The sequence below is a fragment of the Aplysia californica genome, unplaced genomic scaffold (assembly GCF_000002075.1).
Source record: "Aplysia californica isolate F4 #8 unplaced genomic scaffold, AplCal3.0 scaffold00178, whole genome shotgun sequence".
Lineage (NCBI taxonomy): Eukaryota > Metazoa > Mollusca > Gastropoda > Aplysiida > Aplysiidae > Aplysia > Aplysia californica.
The window spans coordinates 451,032-462,370 of NW_004797448.1; the positions used below are offsets into that span (position 1 = coordinate 451,032).

The 11,339-nt window shown below is 39.3% G+C and overlaps 2 protein-coding genes across 2 annotated transcripts in view; one reads left to right on the forward strand and one right to left on the reverse strand.

The window, feature by feature from the left end:
- The window catches only part of LOC101847655 (dual specificity testis-specific protein kinase 2), a gene marked incomplete in the record, with an annotated part of 40,205 nt that extends 30,333 nt beyond the window's left edge, over positions 1–9,872 (reverse strand). Inside the window, 4 exon segments of the mRNA XM_013082510.2 lie at positions 519–640; positions 2,979–3,133; positions 7,001–7,241; positions 9,787–9,872. Of these exon segments, the coding sequence (XP_012937964.1) occupies positions 519–640; positions 2,979–3,133; positions 7,001–7,121 (398 nt within the window).
- Positions 8,940–11,339, forward strand: part of LOC101847874 (SET domain-containing protein 9) — a gene marked incomplete in the record, with an annotated part of 8,889 nt that continues 6,489 nt past the window's right edge. The window contains 2 exon segments of the mRNA XM_005098302.3: positions 8,940–10,099; positions 10,924–11,038. Of these exon segments, the coding sequence (XP_005098359.2) occupies positions 10,023–10,099; positions 10,924–11,038 (192 nt within the window).

Consider the following 11,339-nt stretch of genomic DNA (forward strand, 5'->3'; position numbering starts at 1 on the left):
GATTCCCGGAAGTTACGATGTTTCATTGACGCTCATCAAGCAAGTTTACCACCACGCGCTGTGACGTTCCAACTCGCTCCCCTTCTGGCCCAATCCGATTAAAAAACTGCTAACGAACTCATTATCTAGACGCTAACATGTACGCTCGCGTGAGCGGGCTTAACAGGATTGTCTTTTAACTTGAGGGAACGGTGGGTGGGAGAGGAGAGAGAGAGAGAGAGAGAGAGAGAGAGAGAGAGAGAGAGAGAGAGAGAGAGAGAGGGAGAGAGAGAAGAGAGAGAGAGAGAGAGAAAGAAGAGAGAGAGAGACAGAGACACACACATACAGAGTCATGCAGACATTTTCTTTTTTTTTATGCCTTGAATGTAATATACATGTACAAAGGTGTTGAGCCCAAAAAAAAGAAAATTAGAAAAAAATTGGCTAAAGAAATGCCAATTTCTTTGATTTCATTATTTTGACGAGCACCTGATTTCACAACGATGCCTCAGATTTTAATGTTTTCTGAACTAAATCACCTCAAGATGTTGGGATGGGAGAGTCTGTTCATGAGCTGCACTTCTCGCAGCGCATTGTGTCTGTTGGAAGAATCCTTGTTGATCTTCATCACCATCTCTTCCCCGGTCACTCGATGGGTGGCCTGGGGCAAGCACAAAACATTTAGTTGTAGTAGGAGTTTTATGGCATTTGCAACACAATAAGGTCATATAAGTGCCGAAGATTAAAGGTGTTACAAGACAGTAACAAACACAAAAAAGGAGGGGAAATAGAGACGATAGATTTTTTTATAATAAAGTAGGAGCAAACCACACCAGAGCATCCGCCAACCACCCACAGTAAGAGTTTTACGGCACTTGCAACACAATACGGTCATATGAGTGCGCACAGAATGATTGATTGGTTGATTGTACAGGGTTTACATACCCATCAACCACAATTTAGCTCACTTCGGAGTCTGGCTGCGTCACCCCTACATGTCAGGGTCAAACCTGGACTCACTGAGATACACAGCCTCCCAACACAAGGACAGAGGTACTCGGGAAAATGTACTCTGTACTGCCCCATGCGTGAGTCCATCTCATATCTTTTGCAGTCAGCAACAAGGAGTTTTAACCACTACACCTCAGGCGAAAGTTCCTATTTTTTTTTATTTTATAAGAGTTTTACGGCACTTGTAACACAATAAGGTCAAATAAGTGCCAAAGATTAGAGGTGTTAAAAGAGGGTAACATACACAAAAAAGGAGGAGAGATAAGGACGATAGATGTTTGAAAGGAAAGAAGGAGCAAACCACACCAGAGCACCCGCTAACCACCCGCCAAGTTCCTAAAATGAGCTCACGTTAAAAGACCTACAAAAAAAAATGTTCAGAAGTTTGGGAGGTTTGGGGTTTTTTTGAGTACACAATAACAGTCTACTCATACAGGGTTGGGAAAAGAGAGACAGACAGGCAGGAAGGCAGGCAGGCAGGCAGACAGACAGACAGACAGACAGGCAGACAGACAGACAGACAGACAGACAGACAGACAGACAGACAGACAGACAGACAGACAGACAGACAGACAGACAGACAGACAGGCAGGCAGGCAGGCAGGCAGGCAGGCAGGCAGGCAGGCAGGCAGGCAGACAGGCAGGCAGGTAGGCAGGCAGGCAGACAGACAGACAGACAGACAAACAGACAGACAGACACATAGAACAGGGGGAAAGAAAATAAGTATGACCTATAAGTGACACCCTCCAACCACCCACAAACTATTCAGCAGCACATGCTGGCTTGAGCACATGCCACTCTACATAACAAACTCTTGACACACAAACTTGTGACCAACTTCCCATCCGGAAGTGCTCGCTGCTTCCCAACTCTAGCGGGGCACGCTCGGCCCAGACCACTTGACACAAGAGATAGACGACACTTGACAATGACCACTTAGCATGACAGACTATTTTTCACAACAAGACTATTATTAACTTGCCCAAAGGATGAACCAAACATTCTGCCTCATCTTTCAGTCCATGAACATCTCTGACAGGCACATAAGAAGTCACCTACCATTTGCAATGATGCTGCTGTTAAAATGAACATTAATGTGTCTTGCTGTTGGAATTTTTACCAGTGCACAAATACCATAATAGCTATATAACTTTTTTAAACCCATCTGTGATGAATTCCTGCGTGTGATTTGAGGGATGTCTCTAATGCTACATGTTGCATTATTGTCAGCTGCTGTTTTTTCTCTGCATATGGGAATTTCTCTACGAAAGTAATTATAATAATATTCCCTATGGGACACAAAAGTCTTATTTTATCTTATCTTAAGAAAGAAAGAGAAAGGAAAATACTATCATAATATACCAAACAAGAACTTGTAAACAATAGTGAAAGCAAAGTCAAAGAAACAATTTCTCTTGTTTTAGTTTTAGTAAGTATTTTACGGCACTTGCAAAACAATAAGGTCATGTAAATGCAAAGGATTAGAGGTGTTACAAGAGAGTAACAAACACAAAAATGGAATAGAGATAAGAAAGACAGATGTTTGATAGGAAACTATTTCTCTTTATAAGTTCTGGACAAGTGGACACATAAAACTGTTCTATATGACAACAAGACACTTGTATCGTTCTAAATTTACATTTTTTAAAATAAAGAACATGTACACTGTTCTAGACAAACAAATAAAACAAATAAAACAAAAAGAAAAAACTCGAGAGGATCTCTTAGAAGTCCTAAACTTACTGGGAAAAAATAGTAACACATTTTTTTTCCTTCAGTACATATATTTAAACATATCTATAAGCAAACTTGGACAGCAATGCAGACCATGCATATTTAAGTGCCAAAGATTAGAGGATAAGAGGTGTTAAAAGAGAGTAACAAATACAAAAAAGGAGGGTTGATAATTAAAGACGACGGATTTTTTAAACAGGAAAGAAGAGCAGCAAATAAACCCCACCAGAGCACCCGCCAACCGTCCTTTTACCTTGTACACATTGGCAAAAAATCCTGAGCCCAGCTCCTCCAAGAAGAAGTCATCGATGCGAGTGAGGGCGGACACGGCGTGCCTCAGGGCCTGACAGGAGGAGGTGGGCTGGGGGGAGGGGAGGGTGGGTTCAGAACCCTCCACTGAGAACGACACTGAGGAGGGGCCAATAGAACAAGTCATGATTTGCTTCCTTTTTTTTTTTTTTTTTTACGTGTTTTACAGCACTCGCAACTGCATTAGGTCATATGAGCGCACAGGACAACAAATATTTTCAGTGTCCGGGTGGCGGCCGAAGCCTACTCTTATCGATTTTAGACCAACTTTGGGTCTTTGGCATGCACAACTTGCACACTGGACCTCTGAGATTTTTCGTCCTTGTCCGAGAAGGCTAGGTGTAAATCTTTCCTGCCAGAAAATCAGGGTGTGGCTGAAAGACAGCAGTAAGAAGGAGCAAAAGAGTAGCAGTAGAAAGGCTGCAGAAAGAGTCAGGGGCCCAGAGGAGGGGGCAAAGGAGGTTGGGGGCAGAAAGTGGAGACGAAAGCAGACAACAGAACATTGCTAGAGAGCAGGAAAGGAGGTGAAAGGAGACAATTTTAGAGAAGAACATTTTTCGGTTGCTACCCAGATTCGAACCCGGAACCTTTGAATGAGAGGCGAACACCTTAACCTCTAGGCCACGAGAGCCCCCAGAGCAGGTATTACACCACACACACACGCACACACAAAAAAAAACGTGAACTGAAAGAGACGATCTATAAAAATTGTTGACTTAACATCTCTCCCCCCAAAAAAGGCAGAGCCTGAAATAGCTGAACAAGTGTTCACACCTGGCTTAAACAAACAGTAGAAAACACTTTTTTAAAATGATTCAAGGAAAGGGAAATAGAGGGTAGAGGAGATGTTTGATTTCAATACAAGCGTTGGAATAAAATCTGCTCAATGCAATCTCAAAGTTATGTTCACGAAACTTTACAGTAAGACTTGTCCTGCATTATTCACTTAGAAATGCTTGATTGGGGCAGGTCAGCACAGAATGAAATCAAATCCAGAGTAAATATTTCTTTCCATTTCAGACTAACTGGCCGCTTTTAAGGACAAGCGGGCTAACCAATATTTCGGGGGTTTCCAGAAATCTTGACCTACACCAAAAGAGGGCATTGCCCTACCTATAGGAGAAGTTTGGTTTCATTGGTGTGTATATTTGTTTGGTTATAGAGAAACTCTCCTTGTCTGAATACGGATCCAAAATCTTTACCTTTGATTTTCTCAAAGCAAGTGGCTATTCTCCGGTGTCGCACCGGTCAATAGATCAGAAGCTATTTTCCGGCGTCATGCCGCAGTCTATTACTAATGAATTACAAGGTATTTGTCGCGCAGATTATGAGATACAATAACGAGGCCTAGTAAGTCTACCTTTCATAATATTTTATCAATGATAATTGTCTAGCGTAATAAACTTAATTCATTTATTTGGGCTTATTTCAAAATAATGATTTTGTTTCTTTAAACGAAAAAAAAATTATTTTGTGTCTAAAATTCAGTCTAGTCATAATATAGTACAGCTTGGTGTTTAGCTTATCTCCTGTTGTTGTACTTTTCGATAAATTTAACTGATATGTCGCGACTTCAGTGCTTTCTTGTCGTATCTCCCTTTTTGGAAACATTAACAAGTGACTTTTTCTTGCTCCCTCTTTGTTATGAACTTGCGTCACAAGTGGTGAGCATGTTTCTTCTAGCACCTATCATAATTCTAAATTGGAGGAATTGAGTCAGTTTAGTAGTAGTAGTACAGGGTTTTACGGCGCTTGCAACTGCGTAGTGAGGCAGTTTGTGTCTGAAAACCTATCGTCTGTATCAAAGGAAGTGGCACGAAATGGTGAAGTTGAGGGAATTTTTTCCCAAGACAAAACAGATGAGAAAGGTATTTGCAAATCTGCGCCAACAAATAATAGAATAGACAGCGGCGTGATGCCGGAGAATAGCTTCCGATCTATTGACCGGCGCGACGCCGGAGAATAGCCACCACCTGCTTTCTCAAAACAGCTTTTTTGGGATACCCCCTTGTGCTTAAAAACTACCAATTATTTGTTCTATGTACTACAAACAATTCACAACCTATTTCTTTCTCTTACAAACTGCCACAACAGAAAACTATTCCCTTCTACTACCAGCCAATTCCTTACTACACAACCTATTTTTTTTTCTGCCACAAACTATTCACATCATATAATCTGGCATGGATAAATCAAACACAAAATGTCTTCGACACATCCATAATTTGGGTAAACCATTAAAGTGAAAAATTAAAGAGATATTGAAAAACATAAAGGGAAATAACTGTGATGGTACAATGGTCGGGAAATAAATCACTGTAACAGAGTAATGCCGTGTCTCTTTTTTAACCTAACCAACCATTCTGTTTATTTTAGTAGAGGTTTTACAGCGCTTACAACTGCATTAAAGGTCATATGAGCACCAAGGGGTGGATGTCAACAGAGAAGTCCTAAAAGCGAATCAGACTTACTCTGCTCACCGCCCTAGCTTCAGCAGCACAAAGTCTGCTTCGACCATCAAGGCACACCGGAAATAGTGGGTCACAAGAGTGTGACAAACATATATAAAAGAAGAAGAGGAAAAATGACAATAGTAAGGATTACGAAAGAAAAAGCAGCAGTTCCCCGTTGCAGTTCATGACATTGATGAATCAGCCCATTTACAATTACAATTCTACTACTGTGCATAAGAACACGGTTAATATCCCCCTTTTGGGAATGGCCTAAAGACAACTTCAGCCAGTAGCACCACCCTATGTGTTGCATGTGCAGTCAAGTCAAAGACAAATTTCCGTGCGACTTCATCTGCGTTTGTCTCCAGAATGGGACCAGAGATTGTAAGAGACACGGCATGTGCTTGCTGGAAACGTTGAAAAAACTACACACCTGCTCCTTGTTCTCAAATTTAGCAAAGCACACTCACTGTCTGATGGACTGACAACTAGGCCTTCTTAGATGTCCAAAGTTGACAAAAATAGACACTGACATTTTCACTTTTTTAAATCTTTGATTTCATTTTAGAAAAGTGGAAAGCATTGATTTCGGGATAGCAAATCTTTTACAAATTTCCATCTCAACGTAGGACTTATTGTAAACCTCTGCTTAAATCTGACGCTTGGTTTCTATTGTTAAACAGTCAAGTGTTCTCTTATCTGTGATCAAGAAAAATATCAGGCATCAATAAAAGGATAGAATGGTGAATAGTGTGTGCCCCTTGTTCGGTGGCAAAGCAAGAAGAGAAAGGAAGAAAGTGTTGCTAATGAGCCTTTTGACTCATGAAATTGCTCTTTAAATGTCGATTCCTGACCATGACAATGAAATCAACATACTTTAGAGCATGGCAATCATCCCTGTTGTGTAATCCGTGTTATCAAACAACCACAGTGTTCCGATATTGTGTAACAAAGCCAATCTACAGCCAAGGAAAAATTGGAGAGCAGTGAAAAATAAAGGTAGACAAAGAATAACACACTTAGAGCACTTGAACAGACGTATGATGGGAAAACACCAGAGTAATGTTGGGACTTTTTAACCCTTCCAGCCCCAGCCATTTTTGTACACTTCCTAACCCCAGTCCCAGCCAATAAGGCAGTGTTTCAGAAAAAGAAACATGCATTCTAAAGAGTGATGAAGTATCTTTGTAATGAGTTTTAGATAAAAACATATACATTTTTCAAAGGTAAATGAACAACCATTATGAATATTAAAGCTTAATTAGGTTGGCTAATTTTGAAAAATGTGCAAATTTGTTAACCCTCCAAACTGAGAATATATACACTCTTGGGATGGTGGGAGGTAACAAGCACTGCTGAAAATATATGTGAATGGGGCTGGAAGGGAAATAGAGCGTCTAGGCAGAGAAATGAGTGGTAAACCACCACAGCCTATGACTGTTTCAGATCTCCACTTGAAAAAAAGAGAGAAGAAAACTCCTCGGGCTAAACGCTGACCGCGGCGAACACTAACCTTCATGGGGTGCGGTCTGGCCGGGCTCCACGTACTCCGAGACGGTGATGGTCTTGCTCCGCCGCAGCTGCCTCAGAATGGGCTTGCCCACCTGGCGCCCGCTCGAGTTCTCACCGGACATTGCCGTGTTCTCTCATAGACGACTGACCCATAATCCTCTGGGCCATCATCATGATGTAATTTATCCAGTGTGTACGCAGACGCAAGATGAAGTTAGATTACTTGATGGACAGAAGAATCTCTGTGGAAAAAAAAATGATACAAATCAATCCAAAAAAACATTCTTTATACACAATAAAATTCAAAACAATAAGTGATGTGGCTGCATGATTCTATTCCTAAAATTGCATCACAAAGGGCTGAAAATGATGAAAAAGATGCAAAAACTCAGCAAGCAGAGAACTGTGCAATTATTGCAAGTCTGCTTGCAGTCTTTCAGAATATCATCAACTTTAGTTTTAGTTTTAGTAAGAGTTTTACGGCATTTGCAACACAATAAGGTCATATAAGTGCCGAAGAATAGATGTGTTACAAGAGAGTAACATACACAAAAAAGAATGAAGGAGAGATATAAGGACGATAGATGTTTGATAGGAAAGAAGGAGTAAACCACACCAGAGCACCCGCCAACCACCTACGGATATATCATCTACAAAGAGCTCCCTTACTAAAGATCCACAATAATGTTAATAAAAAGTAAATTCAAAATAAAGTGGACTCCGCTTAAACTGAAATCAGCGCAACTGCCAGATTTTCTTCTGTTTAGCCAGGTTTTCACTTCAAAGAGGCTACTGTATAGAAGAAAAAAAATCGCGGATTTCATTTTGTTTCAATTTACTGGTTTTCTGATTTTTTAAACCATGTTCAGTTTAGCAGACTCACTGTAATCTCTTCTTTTCAATAAATCCCAGAAATTTTAAGACTATAAAATTTTTAGAAAGATTCATGACAAAGACAAAGCTCGAAACATTTCCACATGAGATGGAAGGAATTCCGTTATGAGCGACCACCCAAACAAAGAATAAAGAAGAGACCTAACCCTAACCCTGCCCCTACCCTTCATTAACCCTATCCCTACCCTTCATTAACCCTATCCCTACCCTTATCCCTACCCTTTCCCCTACCCTTACCCTTACCGACAGCTCTTTTGACTGTATGGAACACAAGATATCATTTCAAAGCTTCTGATTTAGGGTAAATGACAGGTCACACAAAAATAAAAGTCCTAATTATGCCACAAACTAGAAAATTCCAACAACAACAAAATATATAAAAGAATATAAAAGCGCCTAAAAAAAAAACAATTTTCAGTCATTTTCTACCAGGTCTTTCCTTCCAAGTGATTTTATAGACACTGACAAAACATTCAACAACCACGTTACTATTGTTGAATTGTAGTTCACAGCAAAGTGGAATGCAGAAAGTAAAGGCCATTAAATGAAAGAGATTTCAAGTAAAACAAGCAAACCACATATATATACCTGCCCACCTACAAAACACAGCTGACAAGTACCAGCAGGAATGGTGTATCTATAACTGGAAATTAATCAACACAAAATTCACAAATATAAAACTAAACTGGTAAAAAAGCAAAAAAGAAATCGAAGAAATCACCAACTGGGATAGAAATAGCTTCTCAGATTTCTTCTTCTTGAAATGCACACATGCAAAAGTTCTAAACAGTAAACAGCCCCCAGAAGGCCTAGGACATTTGTCTTCAAAGCTTTTTATTCTAGATCTAGATCCGATTCTTGTGTATGGTGTGTCATACACTAAGCTACTGAAGATTCTTGAATTCAATTTATTGTTAACACAATGATACTATGTTCCAAAAATGTGATAAATAATCACTGCTACCAGGATCTAAACGTAATGTGCACTTGGTATGGAAAGGCAGTCTCTGCAGAAGGTTCTAAAGTAGGTCAAACTAAATCAAAAACCCATTTTTAGGTTTCACTCTTATCATAATCTGATGTTTGCCTACACACACAACACCTGGAGGATTGGAAATGTGTAAACTTTGTCTGTCATAACTGATAAAACAGACAAGTAAGCCATAGTCCTGCTCATCCACAAAAAAATGTATGCCCATCCACAGAGTATGGAGGCTATTAAAAGATCTCTTACTAACTTACGAATCTAAAACTGGTCCGGGTTTTATTCAAACAGTCAAAGAGCAAATAAAAATGGAGATCACCAGCCTAAAACTACATTGAACAACTCCATTTCTAATTTTCAATCTAATCTACATCTTCAAAACGTTACACTATCTCTGTCATACCACATTAGAGATAATAATTTCGTACTAAGTTAAGTACTCAAAAGAAATTCTTTTATAAAAATCTAGAATCTACAATAACAAGGCCTTATAAAGCCAATAATAGATCTAACATATAATGTACATAGGATAGGCTTACAAAGTGTAACAAAAAGTGACTGTAAGCTTTTACTTATGAAAAGCCAGTCTCCCTTCAACGATCAGTGCAACTGCAAGTGCATGTCCTATAAGGAGGCAGATGCCTTTCAACTTCTTGGCCCTTGACTCACAGTGGCAAACGCCCACTCTCTCTGCCTCCGACAATAATGTAAACAGTGCTCACGAACGAATGAGATTCCGTGTTGTGTTTCTTTACCCTTCCTGGCTGAGAAGGCAGTGATTGACAGTGTTTACATTACGAGATCTCACCAGCGGCTAATGTGATACAAATGCAGGGAATCCAGGATGAACAATTCAACATAGCAACAGTTGAAGCAAAGCCAAACAATCTTGAACTATCGATACATACCTTTGATGGTACATTTTCTGGTAGATCACTACGGCAGAGAATGTGCAAGCAGAGCTTGACCTCGGTTTCAGGATGAATGTTTTGGTTTTCTTCGGCTACGTTAAAAAGAGGCCAAAGCTATTCACGCGACGAAACGAAATTTGAGAAAACGAAAGTAGGAAAGTTCAGGAAAGGTGAAATGAGCGGTCGTTGCAGCTCCTGATTTCTGGAACGAAAAATGTCATTTGTTGTTCACTATGATAAAATTACTTCAAAAATGGAAACAATACCGTTACAGATTCGTACCATGGCTGGCAATCAATTTTAAAGACAGGTAGATCAAGATTTTGGGACGAAGTATTTTAATAAATATTTAGAGCCAAATTAAGCTTACTCACTTACTCAGTTACTGTACTATAATAAATGTCTAGATCTACTCCATTACTTCATTACTATACTAGATCTAGCCTATTATTAATTATCTGAAATTCCTTGTTTTTTTTAAACTTCACTGACAGTACATCAAAACTTCAAAGCTACCTTGCAAACTCTGTGAACTGAACTCTTTAGTCTTTAGCAATTAAATCTGAATTTGTGTTTTGTATTACTGATGAGGAGTGCACTGAGTAGCCTAGTTTACGGTTTATAGTTACTTCTGTATATTAGTCAGAAGAAGCAAATTCACCTTATTTTCTTTTATAGATAAAATAGCACTTGATAGCCTAGGTATATAGTTGCAGATTTTAACTGATTACAATTAGAGATCAGTAGCATCTGTAGAGTTGCGGAGGTGCTTCGCTGTCTCACGCAGGAAACCTGAGGGAAGAAAATGTTTTATTATATAAATCATGTATCTCGGGTCTTTCTGCTTGGATGTTGCATACCTCTCAGCCCGTGTTGGCCCGACAGGCAGGGTCGGAGGCCGGCCTCCCAAATGATGTGAATTGTGTCGATTGGGAGCGTAAAACATCTACATTTTAAAAAGCAATAATTTTGAGATCTTACTCCGTTATTCCCACCTGATTCACATGCATACGTGATAATTTTTAATTTTTTTTCAACTTTTGTAAAGTTTTCATATGATAACCTTAATTGCTGTTTCTTTTTCTTCAACCAGTTTTGTTCTCAATAGTTACTGTATATTTTCTTTCCCCTCAGGAGCATCAGATCCGTCACTGAGCATGACACAGACATTGTCATAACACACAAGGAGTTTTCTCACTTTTTGCACCAGTTCTTGCGTAGTTTGCATGAGAAACATGAAGGAAGCAAGGTAGGTCGAATCTAGATATATGAATATTTTGCGAGTACGTAGGCCTACTAACAGCAGTCAAAGTCAAAGTGACTACTTTGACACATATTTATATATATAAAATATGCAAAACAGTTTTTGGAAAGAGAGAGAATGACATAGATCTATATTGATGGGAATGTTGACTCGTTCTGTAAAGTGATAACATTTGTAAATATATTATTTTTGTAAGTTTTATTAGTGACAGTAAGAAGAAATAATTGACACAATTGACTTTTTATAAAGCAAATTAATGCCAAACGGATCATACAGTTGTATTTTT